The sequence below is a fragment of the Tubulanus polymorphus genome, chromosome 4 (genome assembly GCF_964204645.1).
Source record: "Tubulanus polymorphus chromosome 4, tnTubPoly1.2, whole genome shotgun sequence".
Taxonomy (NCBI): domain Eukaryota; kingdom Metazoa; phylum Nemertea; class Palaeonemertea; order Tubulaniformes; family Tubulanidae; genus Tubulanus; species Tubulanus polymorphus.
In genome coordinates, this window is record NC_134028.1 from 8,017,881 (window position 1) to 8,045,174 (window position 27,294).

At 37.6% G+C, this 27,294-nt stretch overlaps 3 protein-coding genes across 6 annotated transcripts; 2 read left to right on the forward strand and 1 right to left on the reverse strand.

Annotated features, from left to right (window-relative positions):
* Positions 1-1,928: 1,928 nt before the first annotated feature.
* LOC141903059 (uncharacterized) lies at positions 1,929-9,103 on the forward strand. 3 transcript variants are annotated; one of them, XM_074790935.1, is made up of 16 exons: positions 1,929-2,265; positions 3,532-3,784; positions 4,252-4,429; positions 4,524-4,613; positions 5,192-5,322; positions 5,688-5,740; positions 6,111-6,253; positions 6,338-6,424; positions 6,760-6,831; positions 6,915-6,970; positions 7,069-7,192; positions 7,367-7,501; positions 7,928-7,991; positions 8,081-8,162; positions 8,503-8,625; positions 8,838-9,103. In XM_074790935.1, the coding sequence occupies exons 2-16, from the start codon at positions 3,543-3,545 to the stop codon at positions 8,887-8,889; spliced, it is 1,632 nt and encodes a 543-aa protein (XP_074647036.1). In that variant the 5' UTR covers positions 1,929-2,265; positions 3,532-3,542; the 3' UTR covers positions 8,890-9,103. The 3 variants fall into 3 exon arrangements, with proteins under 3 accessions (XP_074647036.1, XP_074647037.1, XP_074647035.1); XM_074790936.1 differs by having other exon boundaries at positions 3,633-3,784; XM_074790934.1 differs by lacking the exon at positions 1,929-2,265 and having other exon boundaries at positions 3,348-3,784.
* Positions 9,104-13,291: 4,188 nt separating this feature from the next.
* On the forward strand, positions 13,292-16,355 carry LOC141903063 (actin-2-like). The gene is made up of 2 exons (XM_074790943.1): positions 13,292-13,518; positions 14,828-16,355. Exons 1-2 carry the CDS (start codon positions 13,393-13,395, stop codon positions 15,830-15,832), a joined length of 1,131 nt encoding a protein of 376 aa, XP_074647044.1. The 5' UTR covers positions 13,292-13,392; the 3' UTR covers positions 15,833-16,355.
* Positions 16,356-17,507: 1,152 nt separating this feature from the next.
* LOC141903731 (scavenger receptor cysteine-rich type 1 protein M130-like) lies at positions 17,508-27,129 on the reverse strand. Of its 2 annotated transcripts, XM_074791990.1 has the most exons (10): positions 26,849-27,129; positions 26,200-26,360; positions 25,056-25,212; positions 24,745-24,896; positions 23,959-24,109; positions 23,657-23,853; positions 23,244-23,358; positions 21,395-21,754; positions 20,193-20,558; positions 17,508-19,677 (listed from the first exon to the last, which is right to left on the reverse strand). In XM_074791990.1, the coding sequence occupies exons 1-10, from the start codon at positions 26,949-26,951 to the stop codon at positions 19,070-19,072; spliced, it is 2,370 nt and encodes a 789-aa protein (XP_074648091.1). In that variant the 5' UTR covers positions 26,952-27,129; the 3' UTR covers positions 17,508-19,069. The 2 variants fall into 2 exon arrangements, with proteins under 2 accessions (XP_074648091.1, XP_074648092.1); XM_074791991.1 differs by lacking the exons at positions 24,745-24,896; positions 25,056-25,212.
* Between the last annotated feature and the right edge of the window lie 165 nt (positions 27,130-27,294).

The following is a 27,294-nucleotide window of genomic DNA, read 5'->3' on the forward strand; positions in this document are numbered from 1 at the left end:
TTGATTTGTTTTCTTCTAAATTTTGTGAAATTTCATCAGTTATCAATGTTAAGGCCATGGCAGTTGAATGGTTCTTTCGAAAGCCGAACTGGTTTGGTTGAATGATATGAAACTTGTTACAATATTCGGTTAATCGATTATACACTATCTTTTCGAGAATTTTAGAAAAGCAAGGCAGTACGGATATCGGTCTGTAATTATCAAAAGAGTCATTATTGCCAGCTTTATAGAGTGGACGTATTCGCGCTACCTTCAGTTCAGCCGGCACTATACCGGAATTTAAGCTACAGTTAAATATATGAGTTAGCGGGTATTTTACAGAATCAATTATTTTCTTAACTACTTTTACAGAGAAACCATCAGCACCAGCGCCTTTGCTGGGTGAGAAATCATTTACAATCTGACTGATTTCATCAGGGTGGGTCGGGAAAAAGAAAAAGTTTTCATTTACTGGATCTGTCAGATATTCACTGAAGTGGACACCTGTATCTGGTATTTGATTGGCTAGGTTGCTACCAATGTTTACAAAGAAAGAATTAAATTCATTAGCGATATTTTCATAGCCGTTTACAACGATACCGTTCCTTTTGAAAGAGCAAGGTAATCTACACCGATCATTAGAAGATTTTCCAATTAGACTGTTTAAGATATTCCATGATTTTTTCATGTCGGATTTGGCTGCAAGTAATTTAGTCTCATAATACTTTTTCTCGGCATATTTGAGTGTACGAGACAAGGTACGTTTGTAATTCAAATAATTTTTCAAATGTGATCTATTACGCAAAGATTTTCTGTACAAGCGATTTTTGTGTTTAATACATTTCAATAATCCAGATGATAACCACGGTTTATGTAATTTATTTTCGTTTATTTTACGGGGAGTTGAAAAAGGAAAACATTCATTATATAATTCCATGAATTTAGTGTTAAATGCGCTGTATGAGAGTTGCGGGTCTGCATTACTATAGATATCCGACCAATCAGTGGCCAGAAGAGCTCTATTGAATTTTGAAATGTTACGTTCACAATAGTTTCTGTTCGAAGTCACCTCTTGGTCAATTTTGGGCTCAACGTGATTACAGACAGTAAAAATAGGAAAATGATCCGAAATATCGGTACAAATAATACCCGTACTAAACACATGGCGAATATCGTTACAAAAAATATTATCTATAAGCGTCGAGGATGTGGGAGTGATTCTTGTGGGTTTATCAACTAATGGAATGAACCCAAATGAAGTCATATTTTCTAAATAGTTATCAGTTGGTCTGTGGGCGTTAACTTGTAGTAAATCGATATTGAAATCGCCCATAAGATAGCATACTTTGTCTTCTCTATTAATGTTTATGGTTCATGATTCATGAAAAAAAATCAATGCTCCCCCATATATTATTATTCACTAGTGAAATTAGGTCTATTCAAATCCTTTTCATTTACAATTTACAATCTATTATGACTTAAGAAATCAATACATCGACACAATTTTGTGATAATGCACTATTATGAAAATAGAATAGAATAGAATGAAAATAGAATAGACCGATTATTGAATTCGTTCCTGCTGTTTCGAAAAATGAAAATTGAAGTATTTTATGAAAGATCGAAATATTCGTACTGGATAAAACGAGGTTACAGATAATTGAAATTTAAAAAAAAATAAATCAGTACTTTGCACGAAAAATTACCCATGTAAAAACTAAACTACGCACGTTGGCGGATCCAGCGGGGACGTACTCGGCGTGTGCCCCCCCCCCCCTATTTTTGCCAAGCAAATTTTTTTCAAGCCAATGTATATTAAATAATCCGCCCCTAATTCACTGATAGTAACTATACAATAAAGATAAAAATCACTAGATCCTGCTCCGGTGCCAAAGTCAATTTTACTGAAATTTCGAAATCTGAACTACACGAAAGCTTGCGTATGTTAGATCGGCGTTATTCGAAAATCGGAAGGAATATCTAGGCTCAAAATTGTCCAGTTCATTGTCCTATTAAAATCTATCTTTAAGCCAGATCAACTTCTCGTCTGCCTACATCGGGACAGACATTCCAAAAAGTCTAGACGATTAGCGTACATTTCATGTGTTGGCCGCGTTGTTGATTCATTACTTAGAAAGAAAAAAGTAAACTGACTCAGAACCATGAGCCGAAAAGTCGGAAATTTATCAAAAGGAGTCGCGTAACAGTGTCACGTAGTGTGTCTGGATCAGTTAGTTTTCCTCCTAGAATGTTGTTCTATAGGGAGAGTCACCTTCTCTGTGCAAAGTAAGTTCAATTTGCAGTTTTGACAATTTTTCAGTTGATATCCCTTAATCAGACTTTTTCTTAGCCATACAATTTTGGAGTCTCTCAACCTATCCAATTACGCAAGTAGTGTCGCTCTATTTCTACTAGGGTCAAAATTAATTCAGATCTACGGATTTGGAATCATCATATTTCGGCGAGGAGCCATAGTTTGACTTTCCTAGAGCCCATCCACGTAGTTCACCAACGTGCACTGAAAGCTTGCGTGAAATAGCAGTGAAATAAACAATTTTGGTTTGAAAATTTGATTCATTTAAACTACAAGTCCGTTATTAAATAGAGTACTAGTTATATGGAACCTTTTTCTGATAATGCGTGCCTATTCATTTATCGCGACCAGAGTAATTACAGGCTAGTTGTTGAAATTGTCCTCCTGGATCATAGTTGTGGGTTAGAGTTAACTCTTAAGATTAGTTCATTTTCACTGTTTTAACTCACGACTGTGGAACCGGGCCCCTGTAGTCTTGATGTTAGTTTGGCTGCGTCTGCTTTATCTATGGTGTGTTTCTGTTTCTCCTCTTTCATTTTTTCGCAATAAGTATGCCTTTCGGACAATCTGGATGAGAATGTTTTAAGACTTCGGTGTGGGCTTAGTCATCATGTCCATAAACGTACGCTGGCAAGCAAGGTTAATGGCTGTGCCAGTAGGCGCTTTTACGAAATTGAATCTGATTCGGTTTAGCTAAATCCGATTCGATGTCGGAAAACAAAAGGTTTAGTAAATCGAATCGTTTTTCGTAAATGAGTCGAATCAATTTATCAATTTAAAGGTCGGAATTCAAAAGAAAATGGGCGTCAATGGTGACCGAATTATTGATAGATGATGGTCTGCGATAGATGTCTTATGCCCGCGGTCGAAGAGGACGCCATGTTGGATTTCACTGACTAAATCGCCACTAACTTGCTCGCCGAGCAAGTTAGTCGATTTAATAAATCAGTTTGGCTAAACCGCGTCCATAAACGAGTTGATTTACCAAATCTGATTCACTAAACCGCGTGCCGAAACGTGAAACTTAAATCGATTTACAAAGATTCAGTTTCGTAAAAGCGCCTAGTGCTATCCGTATTTTACTTATTCTTCGCAAAACTGTTGACTTCCGCTGTAATAAATTGTTGTATATCCAAGATGGACGTCCATCACCAAAACAAATAAAATTTTTGAGATAAATATTGGGTTTGCTAACTTCGCGTCATTTTACTAGTTATTTCTTCGAACAATGAATGTAGAATTACAACAGATGAGCAGGTCTTCGGTCCACAACAAAGTCGGCAGACAAATCGAAGAAAAAAGCCAAACAATCAAAGCGAAATCAACGGTTTCTCTTCAGAAAAAACTAAAAAATGTCCAAACTGCACCCGCCGGAGCGCCAACTTCTACCACTACTACGAAAGGAAAGAAATTGTCGAGCAATGGTAGCAGAACTACGCGTTCATCAGCTATTCGTAGTCAAACATCAGCTGGTACAGTTAAAACAACAAGGTACTGCATATGAAATTAAAAATATTTGCAAGATGTTCGCCTTATAGGCTAGCAGAGCTGCCATGCAGGAAAGAGTGATATCTGATATTCTGATACAACTTCAAATAGCCTATATAAAATCAGTGGCGGATCCAGGGGCATTTTGAGACTTGTACAAGTCCATCAAATCCATGTTTTCATAGGCCCATCATATTATATACGCTTACCACCACAGATTAGGTACCGGTAACTAGCTAGGCTTATACCAACTTATGGTTTGTGAAAATTTCTGATCGTAAATCGAAACCACAGACAGGTTACTGACTAGTGGTAGTATAATAATTAATATATCCAACCTGACTACGGTTCCAGTTAACAATCCGAGAGTACCCCCGTAATTGTTAGTACTCTATTTCAAGAGCTCAATTTATTCTAAAATTATCAAAGTATGCTATAAAAATCAAAACGGTACATTTTGAATTTTACAGACAGTCGAGCGCTAGAAGGCCGTCGTCTAATAAGAAGAAAATGGACTCACCGCTGCCGAGTGTGAACGGAGAAATTGACACCGATGATGACATATTATTCATAAACATTCCGAGTGAAAATGAAAAAACCGAAAATGATGAAAAACATTCGAGAAAACAGATTTCACCGGACGATATTGTAAGCAGTTTCCGCAGCGATTGTTTTCTGTCTCATCGCTGCTCTGATTCTGTAATTGAGAAAAGTTACACATGTGTACCGGTACTCTTTTCAGTTGAAAAATGCTCAAGAAACTAACCCGAAACGAGTGTATGAAATAATCCTTCACGCTGGAAATATTGATCGAATTTGCCGCTTAGAAACAGTAAGTGTTATATCCTAGAATTAACTCTGCCTGCCAAACCGTGCTGGTACAGTTGGCTTGTTTCTAAACTCCAATGATAATAGATGGCGAATCAATCGCACAACACCTTGTGCTACTGAAAGCAGATTACTGTCAAAAGCCTGAAAGGGCATATTTCCTGCAAAATACCCCCCCTCCTCGCACTGGTGTATCAATCGTTTCAAAAATACAGAAAATTTAAGCTTAATTTTGTAGTAATCAATTTTTCACATTAGCTGAATTTATTCAAAAGTAATTTATAGCATTAGGTTAGTAGAATATTGATATCCGCTGTGGTAGGAACAGGTATTCTATAAGGGCTCGCTGATTTTCAAATGGGTGGATGTAAAATGAAAGCCCTCTAAAACCTGTTGTGAAGAACTCTGCAATCTGGAGTGCGGTTTATTGATGATCAGAAATTGTGATTAAGTAATGAATGGCTGAGGTGGATCAAGACAGCAGATCAATACCGGCATTTTTGGAAACTCTAGAGGATGCTCGATGGCGCCGGTGTAGCATTGTCATTATCATCTCAGCTTGTATCACGATTATCGTTTCAGTTTACATCATGTCGCGTGTTGGATCTTTCCTGTAACTACATCAAGAAAATGGAGAATTTAGAACAACTTAGTGATCTACGAGAATTGAAAGTTTACGACAATAAGATCGCACAATTAGAAAATCTTGATTGGTAAGTTACTAATTGAATTTGACCTCACTTAATACAGGTCAGTTGATTCGTGATTTTGAACTGACTGGACTTTCTACACAGTCCATCCGTACGTCAATGCATGTAAATTGTGATGTTTTGTTTTCATCCGGCGTTCTCATAAATCAGATTAATCTAAATAGAGCCCAAATAGGATGTACTTACTATCTGGGGCCTGATAAAGCAAAAAAATCTTTAAAAAATTATCTTGTGAAATTCTTAAAAATATTTCTTGCGTACTGTTGGAATTTCAAAATTATGGGGGTAGTAAGTCTCAATATAAAAATCCTGCTAAATTTCAAGATTTCGCAAACTGCTAATAATGTTATGCTTTAAATCCTTTTCAGTTTGAAGGAACTGTGCAACCTACAATTACAGCATAATCTGATAAAGAATATTGGTACGTTATCTTCATTCCTTAACGCTGTGTATGAATAACCAGCTCCCTTTAAGTAAAGCTGCCTCCATAAACCCCTTATGACATCGCCTGTCCCAATATGTGTATTGACACAGTCAAACATTGTCCTCTGGAAAGACTTAGCTACACAATTCATAAATAATTTTAAGTATATCTGCAATTTGCGATAATGTTTGCCAAACTGAAACAGGCCTTTGTTGTTTTGCCATTGTTCTATCATACTTTTGTAACACTTATTGTTTTATTTGCTCTGTTGGGCAATGAGAAATTATTGAATATTGGCGGACACTCTTTTCCTAAAGAATCTATTCCTTACTTGATTTGGCAGCTTTAAATATTTCATATATTGTAGGTAAAGGATTAATGAATCTGAAAAAGTTGAAACAGTTGAGACTGGATTATAACAACTTGATTAAGATGGAACCCACCGAACTCGCCTCCTGTTCGATGATTACGTATTTAAACATCAGTCATAACAGACTGGATAATTTAGCGGTAAGTCCCATAGAAAATCATGGCCTAATCTTTGAAATGTTTGCTAACGGAGGATTAGATTATCGTATTTGTCTTATTTTTAAGGCCGTTAATTGTTTGTCGAATCTAGAAGAACTTCACGCATCTGATAACAGAATAAGAGTGGTCACAGATTTAAAACGGTGTAAAAAGGTAAATCAACTTACTGACTGGTGTAGACTCAGGCTAATATCCGGTCAGTAAACTTCTATCGAGTTTGCCAAAATTTGATAGTTTTGGCAAATGCAGTAAACTTCAGCAAAAACTTCCATTTAGCCAAAATCTGAGTAGAAGATTGAAAATACAGTGGAACTGGCTTAATTTGGATTTTTCAATCCTGATTTTCACTTCCATTTAAGCTGGAACCATGTAAACTTTTATTCATAAATCAGATTTTACATAATTCGAAAAAAAAATCTGGGCAGCCGCTAGTAATCTGAATTAAGTGAGTAGAAAATTGTATACATTTGACTCTTTTTGATATACAGCTTCAAGAGTTGAATCTGTCCAGAAATAAGATCGCTGATATATCGGGTCTGAAAGACCTCCCAAAACTTATGGTAAAGTAAAATTTGTTTTTGTAATTTCTAATTTGTCTCATAGATGGCAGCGCATATCTCCACTGTGTTGTTTCTATCTCCAGGTGCTTGATGTTTCTCACAATCAACTATTCAATACAAAAACCGTAGGAAAATCTAAGTAAGTTCACTGAACGCTAATCGTATACATAAACCTAAAAAATCGGAAAATCAAGAGTTTATCTAAGAATTAGGAAAAATATTATCTTTTTTTTCCAGAAATTTACACGAACTGAATATTTCTGACAACTTGCTGACAGAAATGGTTGTATTGGCTCGTACTTGTCCGAATTTAGAAATCCTCAACGTCAAGAACAACAATTTACATTCGTTGGAAGATCTGGTAGGTCTGCAAGATTATTAAGATACAACCCTTTTCAATTGAGCTCCTATTGGAGACTACTCTTTGCTGTATTATGTTTCTGTTATCGCAGAGACAGAGAAATTGTCAGAACTTGCAAATGCAGCAATCTAAAGAAAAAGTAATTGAATGTATGTCTTGTTTGTATATTTTCAGGTCGAGCTGGAATCGTTGTCGGAACTAGTTGAGCTATTCATCAATGGCAATCCGTTTTGTCGGTCGGCTGATCAACAAAAATCCGTCCATGATTTCATCATCAAATTCATTCCTAACCTGGAAATATTAGACGGAGTAAGTATGCAATGAATGCATCCAGAACGTTTATGGAATTTAGAATTTCTTGTCATTAATTCTTCTAGAAAATCTATACCGGTAGATCAATCTTTTTAATCAAACTAACGTTAGGGGTCGGTTTTATAGGCCAGAATAGTTGAACCTCATGACAACGGACTTCACAGGACTTTGAATTCTTATGTTTCATAGCTTATAGTTTGTTATATCCAGTTTGAAAATTTGTTCGGCTTGAGTGATATCCAAGTATGTTCATTAACCTGGGGGGTCTATAAAACTGGGCCAGGGGACTTGAAAATCTGTTCATTATGAAGAATATTTCATTACCGTAATATATTCGTTACGATAAGAAGAATTTCTTACTACATCGGTTCGTTTTATCTGAATTCGTTTTTAGTGTAAAACAAGATTCTACATAATTTTCAGGCTCATGTTAAACGGATTACGAGTAAAAGCGCGCCATTAATGAGACCTATGTCAGCGTCTACTGGTTGGTAGCATTGACTGATTTATATCACTTGTGAATTGATAACCGTTGATGTATGTCTATTTATGTAAGGTGTAAATATTTACTTTTAGTGGTGAGTTCTCGACAAGTTGAAACTCAAATCAAAAGCCTCCAGTGTGAAATATCAGCATTTGAATTCGATCTGTCCAAAAGGTAAATATGATAATAATAACAAGGTGGCCACTTAAGAAATGAGAGAATTTTCTTCTCTTAAAAAAGTTAGGGAATTTTGTAGAATTGCTAAAATCAAGAAAAAGTCAGGGAAACTTCATGAGATGTTTAGATTGCGCAAAAAATCAAACAGTTCCCGTGTTTTATTACATATTTAATTTGTATTAATTGTTTGGATACTTAGCAGATTGAGTCAGGGGAAACGACATGCATCTCAGGCAATAGTCTGGGAAAAGGAAAAGCTAGGCCCCCTTTTATTATGAAAGTGTCATAGGGGACTGCATGATGTCATCATCATTTTTTCATCTGTGTCTGTTTTCAGATTTGCATCATTACGATCGACGATGAACGATTTGCCAGAAGAATCGCGGACCGATCAACAAACGCCGGGAGGTGTTGCGCAGAGTAGACCTACATCTAGTCGACCTGTCAGTAGATGTAGCGCGTAAGTATCAAATAAAGGTTGACCAAAAAAATGCTAAAAAGCTTTGAAAAATTGTTGATGATAATCAAATCAAGGTTTTAATCAAGGTTTCAACCAGTTAGAATTATTTCTGATATGCTGTTGACATTTCCAATTCAAGCCAGCGAAATGCATTCTAAAGGCCAAGTTTGTTGAGGGGTTTGCGAGTCATAGACTTTTTACGAATTTTTCAGGAGATCGAGACTTCAGTTAGCAAAGGAATTTGCTGAGCATCAGGATTTATGAGATCAGTTCTTCGCAGCGCTGACGTGTTAATGATGAATACTGAACTGTGATTAGATGTGCAAGAATTCCGTCCTTTCTTTAAAAGCTTAAGTTATCCGTATCATTCTGTGTATTTTGATTTATCACATGGAAATAACTGATTTATTTCATTTTATGTATCGTTTATTGTATTTTCATGAGATGTTATGTATATTATAAAAAAGCGGAATAAAAACAAGCAAAAATATATTATTTCAATTTCTCTTGCTTCCAGTTAACGATTAGTCTAGTACCCGTAAAAACGTATGGTATCCAGGACCCAGTTCCTCAGTTCTGAGTTAAATTTGACATTGAAAATGAACTGATTTCAACGCGAGTTAACTCTGAATTAAGCGATTAAACTTGGAAGGATTATCACCGAGGGTTGCTAGCATTCCGCTGATGATGTAGCTGCACGCGGTTTCACTACAAGTAAACAACAACATGAACTTATGTCCCTCAGTTCAGCTACCATACACAGCCACATACACCTGTAGACTCCTTCCTCCCTACGTCCCACCTACTACGCTTTTCAGTTAGTTTTGAGCTCGAGGAATTTATCGGTTAGTACTACCGCGAGGCAACGATGCCGCTGCGATCGCCTACAGCACTTTTCCCGCCATAAATGGGGAGACTGGAGTTCTCAACACCCGACGAGAGAATGAGTAACAACAGCTCGGAAAGATCGGGGAGCTGATGAGTCCGTATCGATTCCGTTCTGATTAATACTAGAACGAAGAAGGCCTACTAGGCACTAGAAACTAGAGCTACATTGAATCCCACCACACCCAACGCTCTAGGTACGAGACTAGCCCGAAAAATTAATCGTCTTTTCAAAAGTTCATTTAAGATTATCTTAAAAATTGCACATAGTGGGTGTTTTCTTTTGTATAGCGAATATATAGCCATATACATTTAAGTATGAGAATCGTAAAATCTTTTAAAACAATTTTCGTCACTCAAGGCAGGCATTTTCAAAATTTTTTTTTCAAAATTTAGTGAAAATTCCAGGAATATAGCCTACATATTTGTTTTTTCGAAATTGATATGGGTCTATAGAGTGACAATTCGTGGATAAATTCCCGCTGGAATTTCTGGACTGTAACTCTATGATTGGGATTTGCGACAAAGTTTGTAGGTGTTTATTCCAAGTTTCTTTATCCCAAATAACGATCGGAACCTGTTTTCAAGATCCAACAAGCCGGCAAATGAAATCACTGTATTCAAACGACGTAAAGCAAAACGAACAAACGAAAACTACGTAACTGCGACCCGCATTTCGCATGTTACGTGACCTCATTTCCATCGACATGCGCATGTACGTCTGAGAATTCACTCTCGTCTGCAAGTTTTCTTTGTACCGTCAGTATGTTCATTACGAGCCACCGTACGATACGGCCTAGTTCTACATCGGCTGCTGATGATGCTGCTATACCACCAGTACACAACCAGTACCCAATAGTATAGTCATATATACCAAATATGGTATCAAATGAGCGATTTACCGACGACAAGGAAGTTGAAATTTAATTGAATAATTGAAGATCTTTACTATGATAAAAACACCCGGAATCTATTGAGCGAAGAATACACATCCATCGGCATTTCGAGTCTTAGATTAAAGCGATGACATTACATTTTTCAAAATGCGACTCTCTTTCAGAATTCCCTCTGTCATAAGAGACGCGACACAAAATGTAACGCGGACACATGATTGCTTGCTGGGCTTCCGCTTGAGGGGCACGGTTCAGAAAATTAGAGGAACAAAAATACGAGGATCAAAAAGTCTTGATCTGTCCTTTGATGATTAGGTTGACAATTTCCAGTTACTTCAACGAATCAAAGAGGTAGATATAGAATATGAAATAGACGCCACACCAAAGCAATTTATTTTAATGTTCTCTCCAAATTCTCCGTTAACTGGGTCTCGACTCACGGAATATAGGTAAAACACGTACATTTATTTCGCTTATGAGATTAATCCTAGTATACAAATGAATTTTGTGCTTTTCCCTAGAATATACGAAAATAAATACCCCAGAATATTCGAAAATAAGTAAATACCAAACAAATGATTTTTACGTAAAAATAGAAGGTAACAGGTTTTTTTGTGACTCTGTGTCATCAGGAAGGGGCTTTTTCGAAAAGAGCACTCGACCATAAAAGAAGACCCCACCTGTATCCAAGCCTGGTTGCGCTGCTATACAGTCGATGAAAACTTCTTTTCCGCACCAGATATCCAGATGAATGAAAAATGATTTTAAAGATACGCATGCAATCATCCTAGAATCAAAAGTTGCCAAACTAATAGAAATATGTTTATATTATACATTTTAATATCCTGTTTGACACTTCTCACAAATACGGGCGCATTGAGGATGTCGGTTTTCTTATCTCTGTGCATCTATTACCTACGTATTGGACCCTCCACGTCCACGCTTATTTCATAGATCAATCGTCACTGAAAATATTTAAAATTTATCGTATATCATTATCTATCGACGTTGTTTGTAAAATCTTCGTTTGCGATCGGAAAGCGCGCGAGGTTGAAATTCGCGTAGCATTCTTCATACAGCCGCACAACACAACTCTCTACACTCGCAGTGGAAAGCATCCAAAGGGCCGTCTATCATACCATATCAGTACAAATATATCACCCACAACACAACTCACTCTTACTAGAACATAACAGTGAATGCTTGTAAATCATGAATGGATTTTCGCATTTTCTCAATGAGAAAACTGTGCGCTATTAAATGTTTTTTGAAAGCATTACGTAACCGTTGGAATAATGACAGACGATAACTTCGGACACGGAGTAGAGCTGACTCATGTGGACTCGAATCCGTGAATGAACCGTGCCTGAAATTAATACGCGTAGAAATTACAACTTTCCAAAATGGGTAGCTTTAGTAATCATAGGCTACATAAATGAGAATAATCGATGACCTAGAGGTTTCACCGGGCTAAACGGTTCCACGGATTATAAATTCTTTCAAATACAAATACACATATTTAACAGTAACTAAACAAAACAAACTAAACGAAAGTACTGACTTTGCAAGTGCGTTTCCAGAGACACCCGATCCAAATAAAACAGTCCCGTAAGTTAAGCCTACAAAATTATCCTTTATTGAAAACTCATGATCTCATTGTCTTCTTTTTCGTTGGGTGAACTTCCGGAAGTCGGTTCATTTCCTCGAACAATGAACGCAATTTCAATCATCTGTTTTCACAACTAAGTTACGTAAGGCCATTTTTGCACAGAGCACATTGGAGCACGGATTTTTCCAAGAAAAAATTGGAAGGGGTAGGGTAAGAAATTTTTTAAGCGGTTCAAATGGAATGGACAAGATAAAAATTCAAAATCATCTTTTTTATTATATGAGTATTTCCCACATAAAACATCGGAAGGACTGCAGCGCGAAAAAACAAACGATTGTGCAAATTGATGAGATTGAAAATCAAGACGAACATAACTTTTACAAAATCAAGACAAAAATAATTTGTGATTAAAACACGGTGGAAGACTATAAAAAGAATTTTTGATTTGATAATCTTAGCAGAATTCTGGGGGTGGGGTCGGGGTGGAACCGTGCTCCAGGTTATCAAAATTAGCCGATCGTGAAACCATTGACTCTATCTAGAACGAAGTTCGTCGCTTCGCTTTTAGAGTCAATGGTGAGACTAAACCACGGACAGGTTACTGATTAAACCAGGCCATACTTTTTCAATTGAGATTTTTAATATCTCAATGCATTATTTTATCACCGGGATGGGCTAATTGAAAAATTCTACCCAGATGCATGTATTGAATCATATACATGTATTTGTAGTCGACCCCTATTGTAGAAAATGACATTATTCACAGTGCGATAATCCGTTTAGATGTCAATATATTCACAGTGCAATAATCCGTTTAGATGGCCTATACTGACTAGTGACGTCAATATAATCTAACAAACCATTAAAGAGTGATTGACTTTAAGAAGTGAAAATAGCAATGTATCATAGTGCAGCCTTGTTGTGTTTACTTGCGTAGTGCTTGCATCTACAGGTTTTACGTAAGATTTTAAAAAGTTCAATGAAATCTTTGATTATTTGGTATGCAAAATCGCGCCTTTTCAATGAAAAGTTCAGAATATTCGATCCGAAGAATCATCAATTCCTGTAACCAGGTCGCCTGGAGGCCCATATTCCGCATGATTAATCATGAAATTGTGACGCATGCGTATCGGAAAGTTCGTCTGCTAACCTACAGCGCATCGTCGAACGCTCGCTAGAGCCTCCGTACGTTAGCGAGGGATGCTGCAAATCCGGTACTGGCGTTGCCATATATGGGAGCCGTACGCGGCTGCGTTCGCGAAACAGTATAAATGCGTACGTGCGCCACAGACTCATCGCCATTTCCACAAAGCAAGTAGCCGTGACTGCTAGAGCTCTTTTTTCTTGTGATACTTTCGCAAAGACAACCAAACAACAACCATGTGTGACGAAGACGTTGCCGCTTTAGTCGTCGACAATGGATCTGGTATGTGCAAGGCTGGTTTCGCCGGTGATGACGCTCCACGAGCTGTTTTCCCATCAATTGTCGGCCGACCCCGTCATCAGGTAAGCTAACTTTTTCTTCAAAGTTGCTAGAATCATATTGTAGTCTCAAATTCTAAATTGCTAAGGCAAATCGTAGTATTGAATTCTAAATTGTTATATCAAATTATAGTATCGAATTCTAAATTGTTAAAGCAAGTATTATCGAATTTTAAATCGTTATATCAAATTATGGTATCAAATTCTTGTTAAAGCAAATCGTAGTATCAAATTTTAAATTGTTAATTCGAATTGTGGTATCATGAATTCTGATTTGAATTTAATCATTTCTTGTCTGATAATTATTTTATTCAATGATATAAACAATCGATTTCGCATATTTGTTGATAAGTTAAATGTTCAGTGACTTCAGGTGTAATAAATAACAAATTATCCATTCAAAATCATAAAGATTTGAATATACACGGCCCGAATAGCTTTCATTTGCCAACTTTTTGAATCTTGAATAGGCTCCTAATGGATACTCTTGCATACCGTCTTAGCGCGTAAAACCTTGCAGAAGTTCTAGACCGATTCTAACATAAATATTTTAATTTTCACCATCGAACCTCTGAATACTGACAACCTCTTCGCAAACACACTATGATAACTTTAAGGGTCGTAAGAAAATCGTGATTTTAAGCGCCATTTTGTTAAATGATTTTCAGCTGTTTAAGAAATCGTTTTCCAACGCAATTAAATCATGAAAACAGAAACAATTTCCTCAATGATTCTAAACTCTTTTTCTATAACGGTATTTATATACGCCACGTGACTCACCATTGTGTCGTGCACACCAGATGGTAAGCGCCTGCATCACGCTGGCTTTCAGCATCCTGATCCAGATTCCGCGTTGCTGCAGCATAGGCACCGAAAACCTTACCATATAAGGCAACGTAAAATCCAATATGGCGGCTAATAGCCGGTCGAGCCACATGTTCAAAGTCCGTCGCAACGGAAAGGAATTTTCAGTCAAACGGTTTTAAAAAGAAATCCGCCTAGATAAGCGATGATTCATACGTAACATCTCGTGCTATGAAAGATCACTGTTATTGGTAAAATATTATGAAACAACCCACATATTAGTCAAATGATTGTAGCAATAAGTGACACTGATTGCGAATGCACTGAAGAAATATGATTTTCTTTTTTTAATCAGTGCAATTGCCTCAAAGTTCTTCATGGAAAACATAATAATGTTTATACATATCGCCGCGTATATGATTCGATTTTCCGAAACAGCAAATGGTCACAGAGAAATACATTTCATGAAAAATTTGATTAAGAAAATGACGATTTTTATTAATGATGTTTTAAAATTTGTGTCTTCTAGGGTGTCATGGTCGGTATGGGACAGAAAGACAGCTATGTTGGTGATGAGGCTCAGAGCAAGAGAGGTATCTTGACCCTGAAATACCCAATTGAGCACGGTATCGTCACCAACTGGGATGATATGGAGAAAATCTGGCATCACACTTTCTACAACGAGCTCCGAGTTGCCCCAGAAGAGCACCCAGTTCTTCTGACAGAGGCTCCACTTAACCCCAAGGCCAACAGAGAAAAGATGACGCAGATCATGTTCGAGACCTTCAACACCCCAGCCATGTACGTCGCTATCCAGGCTGTATTGTCTCTGTACGCTTCCGGTCGTACGACTGGTATCGTCCTTGACTCCGGAGATGGTGTTACCCACACCGTACCCATCTACGAAGGTTACGCTCTGCCACACGCCATCCTTCGTTTGGATTTGGCTGGACGAGATCTTACCGATTACCTCATGAAGATCTTGACCGAACGTGGTTACTCATTCACCACCACGGCTGAACGTGAAATCGTCCGTGACATCAAGGAGAAACTGTGCTATGTTGCACTTGACTTCGAGCAGGAAATGGCCACCGCTGCTTCATCATCTTCCCTCGAGAAGAGCTACGAGTTGCCCGATGGACAGGTCATCACCATCGGTAACGAGAGATTCAGATGTCCAGAGTCACTCTTCCAACCATCCTTCTTGGGTATGGAATCTGCCGGTATCCACGAGACAACTTACAACAGCATCATGAAGTGTGACGTCGACATCCGTAAGGATCTGTACGCCAACACCGTCATGTCTGGTGGTACCACCATGTTCCCAGGTATTGCCGATCGTATGCAGAAGGAAATCACTGCCTTGGCACCGAGCACCATGAAGATCAAGATCATCGCCCCACCAGAGCGAAAATACTCCGTATGGATCGGTGGATCCATCTTGGCCTCTCTGTCCACCTTCCAACAGATGTGGATCAGCAAACAGGAATACGACGAATCCGGCCCATCCATCGTCCACCGCAAGTGCTTCTAAGTTACAAAAATGCGATCAATTCAATACCATCACAGTCGACGCCACGCCCGCAAAGAAAACCACCGAACATTTATTTCGATCTAAGTGTTGAACTGATGCCCGCCGCTGCGTAGTTAAAATATGAACTATATCAACAAAGAATTATATACCATAGAAACACTTGATTAATGACGTCAACACTGCCGGATTCACACTCTCAAATGGCAGCCGTTGTTTTGTGCGAAATTTTCGGTTTTTTATTCAGTTTTCAAATATTTCGGGTTTTATCAGTAGCCTATAGAGCAAGGACTCCTATCGAAATAGAAATTGACTTAAACGAATTAAGAATATGTAAAACAACTTTCGATTTTTTGTAGTTTGTGCGCAGGTCCCTGTTCTGGGGCTACCGGTTGCCCTGGATAATTGGTGCTATAAAATCCGAATTAAATTGCTTTTGGATTCTCTTGTATTACGAACGGACTATATCCTAGAATGAATTATTATAATGGTTAAAATAAAATTTTGTAATTTTTGTTACAATGAATTTAATAGTAATTATTTGTTTTGTATTTGATGAATATTATTTTCTGTACATTTTGAAGAAAAGACAACAAACGGCGAAAATTACGAACGCCAAAAATCCAATTTGATTATCCAGTTTGATTCTTCGCATTTGATTGAATATTTGGAAATATTATGATAACGGTTTGTAATCGTAATATTCTGATATGTATGGAATATTCTTAGCACAATGATAGTTAATACGTATGCTATTTTCATCATTGTTCTAAGATTTATCCATCATCGATATTCATATTTTTCGGAGGACTCTGTTTCTGCGATTGTGGGAGGTATTTCTGTCGGAGTCGCAACAAAATCGAGATGGAGGATTCGAACCCCAGACAGTGATTACAAGACTTTATGAGGACACGAAAAAGAGAGGAATCCCGAGGAACCATCATTTGTTTTACCTGAGCCTGTAAATTGACTGACGTAAACGTGCCTGACAGGATTCGACAAGGATGAAATGATGAAGAAATGACATATGCTAAATGAAATGAGATGCTAAAATATAGAATACATGCACACGTAGGCCTTCTATGCACTTCCATAAAAGCGCGGCAAACGCTTGTAAACCTTTAGTTCCACAATCCAACGAAAGATGGCAGGGTAGACGATGATTATGATTTAGAATTGGGTCTTATCTCTTGCCTGTAAATAAATTATCAAATCTTCCGTTAGATAGAAATGATAGATTATGTTCGGCTTGTAATGTTTTAGGTGATGAATTGCATTTTATTTTTAACTGCGACCTACTGAATGAAATCCGTGAAATTATTTTGAATCTGAATTCTTTTGGCAATCTTGATATTCTAAAAATCCTGCAATCCACCTTGCAAAATTCATTAAAAAAGGCTTAGATGTATATAGATCCCTCCAATAATTAGTATGTTGTAAATAGTGTATGTATATATTGTTAATAACTTTGTTATATTTTATCAAAACAAGTTTATACTTTCTGTTAATTGTAAATATTGTATACTTTGTATAGGTCTCCCTCCATGTACCATAGAAATGGTTGGAGTGTAAATGAAATCCTAAATCTCCCTAATAGCGGCCTCAGTAAAGGCGTGATGCTTTTACATCCTCTGCGAGGTAAAGCCAAACAAACAAACAAACAAACAAAACGAACGACTTTGCAAATGAACAGAAGAGTATGACAGCAGGCGAAACTTCGTAAATTATACCATTACTATTACCATTATAGCAAAAGTCGAACACAATATATTTAAGGTATATTAAAATGGAATACACTGTATAATTTTTGGGACGACATCCCAAAATTATGCGAGCGGTGGGGGAAGGGGGCTGTGCCCCAAAATAAGAATTAACCCGGGCTCAGTTTTACAGACTGGTATCCCCTCGGGGTAAACTCATTTAAAAATGAATCCAGTTAGCCTACAGAAGTGTTACGAGTCTGTAATGAGAATGGCGCTATATAAAAATAAACATTATCATTATTATTATTATTATCAGAAGATAATACCAGTCTAAACTGGGCCGTGGGGTTTTCATTCGTGCATTAATAGAATATATAGATAAAATTAAAACGTTCAAGGCTTTCAAAATATACACGCTTACATACGTTCATGCTATGAATCAAATCTATACTAAAATACATGCAGTAGAAAAGATAAAGATTTTGATAGCGAAACAAAAATAAGCCGTTATTAAATCCAAATATGAGTATAGTTTTTTTAAGAATCTTTATCACAGCCAAAATATAACATGAACGTTGATATGTGAAATATATATGATATAACAGATTTTATGTACAGATATCGAACCAAAGTATACATGTAGTATTTAAAGGGTATATAAGTTAATAACCAACAAGACATCTAAAAGTAACAACACAATATACATTTATGTGCACATATAACCATGATCTCACACACGTTTACGTTTACAAGAACCCGTTCTGTTAAAGCATACCCGTTGCCATATGTAAACCACTTTCAGGGGGTATTATAAGCCCCGTCTACACTTGCTTCATAGACCCGGGCTATGCATCTACGCTACGCTCGAAACACAGGTTCAATGAAGAGTTTACCGTAAAACCCACATTTTAGAAACGCTTTCCCCGCATTAAACCCGCGTTCGCATAAGCCTCTTTTTTTCTTGTGTAGACGGAAAGCCCGTGTCCAATGGAGCGTAGCTTTACACGTAAACCTTTATAAGGCATTTTTTCAATTACTCGGAGTACGGATCCGCCTCCCAGAATTCTGCAAAAATTATCAAATTGAAAAAGAATTGTTTTAGTCCTCTGGAATTTCATCACGATATTTCAAAAAAAAAGAATTTTTTTTGTTATGTTAATAATTTTCAATGTAGTAACTTGTAAAGATCATGTTCATTTCAATTTTCAACGATATTTTGTTATGTTAATGATTTTCAATGTAGTAACCTGTAAAGATCTTGTTCATTTCAATTTTCAATGATTTGCAAAAAGTTTTTTTTTGTTTCATTTCTCCAATCATTTGAAATAAAATTCCTCACAATTTTCACTCCTTTTTAATTCTACAGTCCCTCCGAGGTTTTATGCTGAAAATACTCGAACATAAAAACAATTTTCTCAATTTTTAGTTTTCCCTTCGCCCTCCCACTTTCGTCTTGTAAAAATCCGTTCTCCGAGTAATTAGCAAAAAGGCCTAACCAAGGACAAGTAAAGCAAAATTCTATCTAAATGAATTGCATTCATTCGACTGGTGGTGGTTGTGGTGGTTGTGTTAAGGATGGCGGTTCTCTATTCGGGTCCTGGTTTCTATCCATGGTTAGATATACAGCAGAAGGAGCTCGAGCTGACACACACGTGCTGTATGGATTACCCGACGACGTTTTTGTTGGTATTTCCACTTTAGTATATCCGCTACATTCCTCGCCATCATCTAACGATTCGTAGAGCCCCTCTTCGGTTTCCTCACCGGGCGGAAACCACGGTTCGTCGTAAACGTTCTTTATATCCCCGTTATACGAGGGATTAGCGATCCCGGTGTCCGGCTCGAAGCCGGTCATTTCTGTCGGGACTCTCTTTCGAAGTCGGCACAACAACACGCCTCCGACGATGATAAGAATCAGGCCTATTATAACGACGACCGACGAAACTGCACCTATCAGAGCTGCTGTCGTTGACTCTCCAGTTGGATTAGTTATCTTAGTCGATATCTGTGTTATTGTGGTTGATCGTATTACCGATGGTTTAGGGGTCTGTCTAGTTTTTGCTGTGGTTGTCGGAATGGTTGTTGTCGTGGACGGTCTAGTTGTTGGTTTTGTGGTCGTAGTTGTAGTAGTTAGCTCTGTTGTCTCTGATGGTAAACAAGAACAACATTCTTTAAAGCCCGCCGCACACGGCACCGAAAAAACGTTTTTTCCTCGTGAAAAAAACGTTTTCGATGTTTTTTGCTATGCCTTGTGCGGGGGAGGCAAAACACAAAACGCCGAACTGAAAAACGTTTTTCGCGAGCAAAAGCTACGTTTTGTGTAGTCGAAAACGTTTTTCGTCCCGTGTGCGTTGAACGTTTTATCGTTTGCGGGCAAAACGTTTTACGAAAAACGTTTTGTGAAAACGTGTTTTCTGTTTCGGCGAAACAAATGTTTTGCCGTGTGCGTTGGGCTTAAAGATCTTACGATATCTAAATTGTTATTGTAAGCAAGTAAAAATGAAACGACAAGCTCTTTTGCATTTCAAAAACTTCGGAAAATTGTGTAAACATGGTTACGTAATGTTTGGGTGACTCGAGAGTTTTTTCAAGACTGATTAATTACGAGTTATTCATTTCTAAATTCAAAACATAAAAAGATTTAACGTATATTTACTTACTGTATTTGGTACATTGAACGTAGGCGGCGGTACTAGATCCAGACCCTTCACCCGAACAAAAGTCATTATAACTGAAGAACGGTTGACGACCGCAGTTCACGACGGTTTTTTCGGTACCGTCGCAAACTACACCAGATATCAGATAATCAGACGTAAAGCCGCCGATGGAATTGGGAGTCTTCGTGCGACCAACTCCGCTTTTGTAACCCAAACTACGACAGAAGACGTTCGCCTCGTTCGTCGACCAAGCCGATGTAGCGCATATGTATTTGTCGACGGCGGTGAAGTTACTAGCGCGAAACGACACTCTAGGGTATCCCGATACGTCAGAATCAGTGTGGACAGCACTACCTATATCGAATGTCACTAGAAAGAAAGTAAAGATACTTTTTATGTTATATTGATATACACTTCGCAGACAGTTTGCTCCAAAATTCAATCATGTTATTTGTCCTTCATCCTGCCATTTCATTTTTCAATTTTCTTATCATCAAAATTCATTTCTCGGGGCCGTCGGAACAGGGGCGGCCAAAGCCGCCCCACTTTTTTACAAGAAATTTTTCAAAAGCACGCTGTATCGCGTAGCAGCTCGTCGTTCTCTGTATTACGTGCTCACGACTTCTCATGCTTCTGTGAATGAGACCGTGAAATGGCCCCAAAACGTATCCCCGGCGATTGAATTTCAAAAAATTTTTCTAGGGGGCCCCCAGACCCCCCTTCAGAAATAAGCTTCGCCACTGAAAAATTCCTTCCGACGGCTCTGTTTCTTTGTTTGTTCTACTTCGGGGTGTGTGGTTCCCCCATTGGGTCCACAGCCGATAATGGCTTTCCGTACATCCGTGTCATGTGTAATAAATATAAAGTATGTGTGTATGAAAAAAAAATTATACAATGGCCATATACGACAAATCAAAATTATTATTATCATCATTATTATTATTATTATTATTATTATCATAACAAAAACTTCATGCTTTCACTTTATTCATACACATCGAAATATATACATAAAATAAACTTGCAAGTGACTCGATTTGGTCTGACGGACTCCGAGATCCGACACTTGACGATGGTGTGGAGACGTCATGCTCCTTTTACAACAAAACTAAAACCTTGTGATTTCCATGTTCATTCTTGAATTCGCACATGGACGATGACAATTCCAAAAATCCCACGAATGCAATATTGTCTACTATAATTACCTGACGGTTTGGTTTTATCGGCTGGTCTGTAGCAGAAAGCAGCGGCGGCGTATTTACTAGCAGTGCAATACATCACGTATTGGTCATTATCCCGAATACCGGGACATTGCCTCAATTCGGTCTCCGAGCCGCTGCAATTCATCCGACCAAAAAACGCTCTCCATTTCGGATGACCTTGTATCGAGCGGCTATCTTTGTAGGCCGAACCGATTGAGTACGGATCCAGTTGCTTACACAGTACTGTCGCCTCGACGTCAGACCAATTCATATCAGGACATATAAGGCCGTTTGGCTTCAGTATGAAACTTCTAACTGGACCATCCATTCCGAAGCGACTGCTCGGTACTTCAAAGCGTATAACTATAAGAAAAAAAAGAAGAGAAAGGTTTTAGAAATAAACAAGAGAAGTAACTTGAAATTTAATTGGCCTTTAAGAAAAAACAATACACACATTGTTTAATCTATCTACAATAAATAATGTGAGCAAGGATCAATAAAGTATTTTGGATTTGAATGTATCTACAAATAAATTAAACGGCAGCCAGTCTAACCAGGCTACCTTGATATTGGTGACGTAGGGCTTATCCACTCAAAATTCATTATCAAAATACGTGAAATTCTATTTAATAGAACACAAGTCATGAAATAAATCTCATACAGAATGATCTCAAAACTTGTGCTTGTTATTTTGAAACGCCAATATTGATGACGTTGTGCACATTACACAGCACCCCTTAGACAACGCATAGTAGGTATCGATATAACATTATTGTGACGGTTCTTACATCAGAAATAAGACGACATTTCTCTCACAATGGTTTGTCGATAAATTTTGTTGGTACATTATTGCAACATAACTACAGTTTCCCCAGTTCCCCAGTCTTGTATCTTATGATGCCTCATATTTATAAATCGCGAACCGACGCCAAAGATCTTCGCCTATTTTCTAAGAATTTGTAACTTGGTCGGAATGCCACTAAACTATTTTTGCCATTTCATAACCACGGATTAACGCTGAAATTTGTAGAACACATACAGGGTGTCTCAGAAAATGTGTAACCCAACTTTTAGGATCAATTATTCATTAACTATAATTGGAATAATTTTTTTGTGAGGTAAGGTTGGTTGGTAGACCTGGATATTTGCTCAAGGATGAAATGTTGAAATGCAATCATAGAAGTCATGCATGGCTGAGCACTAACGCCAAAATTACGGAATATTCCATTGCATATTTTTATCTTTAAATGATCAGCTACTAATTGAAAAATTGATTTAGAATCACCAAATTTCACCCCTTGTGATATTTTCCTGTGGGGAATTGTTAAGACCAAGGTATTCAAATTGCAACCAGCATGAATCGAAGACTTACATGTTCGGGAAGTAACAGATTTTGAGAGATACTGAATCTGATGTGTCAAAATCCGACGTCGATCTCAACTGTGTATTGGTTAAAATGGTTATGATATTGAATAAGTTGCTGACAAGCCTGATTTGTAAATCCGACCTAGGATTTTTATCAAGAGATATATATCCGTCTCAGCTGATATAATTGACTTAAAATGTACGTTCTGGGTAGGTCCCGAGACTCCTTAGACGATTTCGCGCCTTCGTCGCTCAATCTTTACACTTGACCAAAAATGGTTCCGGTATGAGATAAGGTCGTTCCAAACTGAACTCGCGTCCCCGTCGCCCTCGCAACAAATAATCAGATATTGAGGCTTCGTATAATTTCCATACTGTTTCTACGTATGCAATTTAAGATCGGTTTCAAAAGTCTTAAAAGTTTTTAGGTGTTACCGGTATATCTAAATTAGCTATGGAACGCTTGGAAAAGGAAATGTCCACGTACGTCTTTCTATCTTTACGGTAGCGCATACCATTGAACCGTATATACCACGTCTGCACCAGGAGCCATAATGCAAAGCGCATTCTGCCAAATTCTTTTCATCTCCTCGGCATCGGACCTGTTTCATTAAGAGATAGATCTTCAGTTTTAGAAAGATAAATTTAAACAACATTTCCATTTGGGAGCCTAAAAATCCAGTTCAAATTTTCACATATAAATGAGTGTTGTAGTGCTATCTGGTTTTTGCCGATACCCGTTTCAACGCCAATCCATGGGTGGTTCAAGCAGCTTATGGAAGTACAATTGAATCAGTTTTTGTCAGACGCTTTCATTCCATTATGGGATTTTTCATTCCATGATCGAGTAATTCCCAGAAAGAGTTATTGATTAAGGCTTGTTCAAGTTTACTAACGTACCGAACTTATGACATATTTATTAAGATTCGAACTAAACGTAGAGCAACAAAGGGCTTTGCCATAGTCGAATCCACTGAGTCTGCACGCGACTGAGGCGGCATTATGATCGAAGACATTGTCGCAAATAAGTCCATCTCGGCTGTTTCTGTTGAATATCGCAACACCATAAGCGTACTGGTTACTATCCCGGGAATCACCTGAAAAAAGGACCGGAATATCTCAATTTTTAATGTCATAACATTTTTTGTGCGTATTTGAAAAATATCTATTTAAATATATATAAAATTATTTAAGATAAATACCGCCACTGTGGCAATGTACGTGTAGGTCTGTGTCGCATTTAAATGAACCCCAGTTTTCTTTTGAACAATGCAAAAGGTTTGTTTCCGATCCGCTACACCTATTGATATGCATTTTTCGAGTTTTTCCATCCAACCATGCCACATCCGCAACCTACGAACAATAAGATACCCTTAATGAAAACTATGCTGGCTGATTCGTACGGCCAGAGCAACGATAAAAAAATTTTCACATTGGCCCGTTTTTTGGTTTTCTCGTGCAAGTAAACAAAAAGTTTGGTGTTCTCGCCCGAGAATTCAAAACTTTGGTTTTCTCGCGCGAGAAAACAAAACATTTTTGTTTGAAAAATTTTTCTGACTGGCTAGGGGCTGGATAAAACCTTTTTTCGGTTTTCTCGAGCGAGAAAACCAAAAACGGGTCAATGTGAACATTTTAAAACGTTCCCTAGCCCTTTAGTATGGCCCGAATCAGCCACCAATGAAAACATGTATATAATGCGTTTTCCAAATTCTGCCCATTTAACATTGAAAATTGATAGTACAAGAAACTTTGCCTTACTCGAACATGGCTTAGGCCTACTCGGCCTTTTTGACTCGGACAAAAACGTAATCATTTTCGTGACTTGCTAACGTATACTTTCTTAGCCTTAACTAGGACTTTCGCTTACCGCGGAAAAATATTACCGGGCCCGGTCAGTCCGAGTTTAGCGTGGTTTATTGTAGTACCTTAGTGAAATTCAGAATTAAGAAATTAAGTGGAGTAGCACAAGAACGCTGTAAATATTTTACCTGGCCAGTTTTAAAACCAAGCATCTTGCAGGCAACCTGCGCAGTTCTGTCGTGGTTATAACTCTGATTTTTGTAACACACAGTTCCCCAATCGTTTAAACCTTTCTTAGAAACCTCTACCAAAGATCCGTTTCTAAGTCTTATATCAATGGCTATAATGATATGAAATAATAATTACATCGCCAACTAGAGGATATGTGCGGGCATGTATAGACCACACGGTCACATGTGAAGCTTTTGATGAAATATCTAAATCACGAAACAAGACATATCTAAACGGAATTTGAAGTCCCCGTAAAACGCTAACTTACAGTAGCAGGAAAGCCCAATATCTTCTTGATGGACACAGTTGGATGACGACCACGGTTTCGCCAAACAATCAAAAAGTGACGTTTCGGTTCCAGTACACAACACATCATCGAGATAAATGTCGATTCCAGTAGCGGCACTCAAATAGAATTTACCCACCTTTGAACGAGATTAACGAGGGATAATTGCTCATTCATTACTAAATCAATTAAGCTCAACGAAGGGAATTATGATTCTCTGTTACGCCTTTTTGTTTTGTTTGAGTTTATAGAGTGGGATCCGCCGACGAACTCTTCCGATTTCTAGATATATATAACAATAAATGTTTTTGACAATGGTGTTCTGTCGTGTTCGTTCAGTAAATAGCGTGACTTATATGGCGGCGTAGGCAATAAATGGACAATATTCGGGTATTATTATCCAAAACGACCTTCAGAAAAGCAATTTTTTCCGAAGTTCCACTCCCTGGTCACTTAATTAGTAATGACTTCAATATTTTGATAAAAAAAGTTTTTTTTCTCTATCCAATAAAGAAGTTTCCAGTTTCTAGGCGCCATTTTGTGGCGGTCCCTCGAGGTCCCCATCGTTGCGATAATTTGCGCTCATTTTTAAAACATAAGTTTAGATTGAATATCATATAGTTCTGCAGTCCCTTGCTCGACGAAATCAATTTATACACCATTTTAAAGGAAATGAAATGCAGATATTTGCTGGTGATTCTTGGAATTTTTGAACGCAACAATTGAGAACAGTGACGATGTGAAACCAAGGACCGCATATCTCAACCGCGTGTAAAAGAAATCGCAATATTCATTAATTTTAAAATATCTAAGTATCTCTTAAAGCTATATTTCCAATTTTCACAGAGGTTAAAGAGGGTTATTTGCAGTTTAAGCCTGCGTGAAATTTTTTTGAATATCTTTCCTGACGACTGATCTCTGAACTAGAAACTGGAAACTTCTCTATTCTTTCAAGTCCATCAAATATGTTTATATCCATCTTATCATAAAAGACGGCCTTATGCTAGAAAAGCTTTGGGCTTTTTCAAAAGGAATAGATAAGCGATTCTATTCAATATTGAAATTAATGGATATCTAGAAATTATTGAGCGTTGAAACTGAAGGACGTGTTTCTTTTTTTACTCACATCACCTCCGCTATAGCCGAGCTGGCGACAGGCGACAGTCGTTTCTTTATTATCCCAAAAGTCGTCACATACTGTACCCCAGGCTTTACCGGGCTGTCTGACCTCTAACCGACCTTCCGCTGCAGTACCGCCGTCCCTCAATCGCAACTCCACAGGCCCAACTAAATACATTCATAAAAACCATGATCTATGGAGTTCATGTTTGTTTCTCACTTAAATCTTTAATTCCCCTTTTTAAATAAAGTAGCATGTATCGTAGGCCTAATCGTGTGTCGCAAATAAACTTTTTTTATAGTAATAGTTTCGATGGACCTTTATATGCTACATAAGTGAAATACGAGTGAATATTTCATTTCAAAGCTTTTATTATAGACACAAGATTTGAAGGAATTCCGATAGTGTTTTGTCCAAATAGTGAATTTACGTATCGTGGTATATACGATGATATATAACATTATGAAACATTGTATTACGTACAACTTTACGTTACAGACATGTCACGCAAAAATCAATGTTATGATACTCGAATTCGTTAAAAGGCGCGTTCAAAATATCACTAAATGGGGATCCGGCTGGTCCGTGGCTACTGAAGAAAATTCTCAATAGAAAAATAAAATGCGTTGTACATATAATCATATGGCTTACGTACTTCTGGTGGTAGATGTCGTTTGCGACGAGACAAAACTCAATCGGATAATAAGTCCAAAAAGAAGATAGTTTGAAATGTTCATCGTGAGAGATATTCGAAGCATCTATTGACTATTTCAAAAGTGAAAGCCTCGTCGATTACTTCCTTGATGCTGCCTCGTAAAAATGCATGCATTCTTGATGTCTCAGGGGTAATCAAAGCATTTGGAATTCCCCCGTTCTTTTGTTTGAATATCAGGTAAACAGCTGAAACCGGGCATTCATTTCTTTATACAACTTTTTTACAACGTTGTAGGAAATTTATAACAACCGAAGCGTGTTTGAATATTGGAAAATAATTTCTGTAGAGGATATTCACTCCGGATATTTATGGACGCGTTACGCAGTTAGATTTTGAATAGAAAATGCAGAGTTTGTCCTATATTTCATTCAATCGTTCGCACAAGA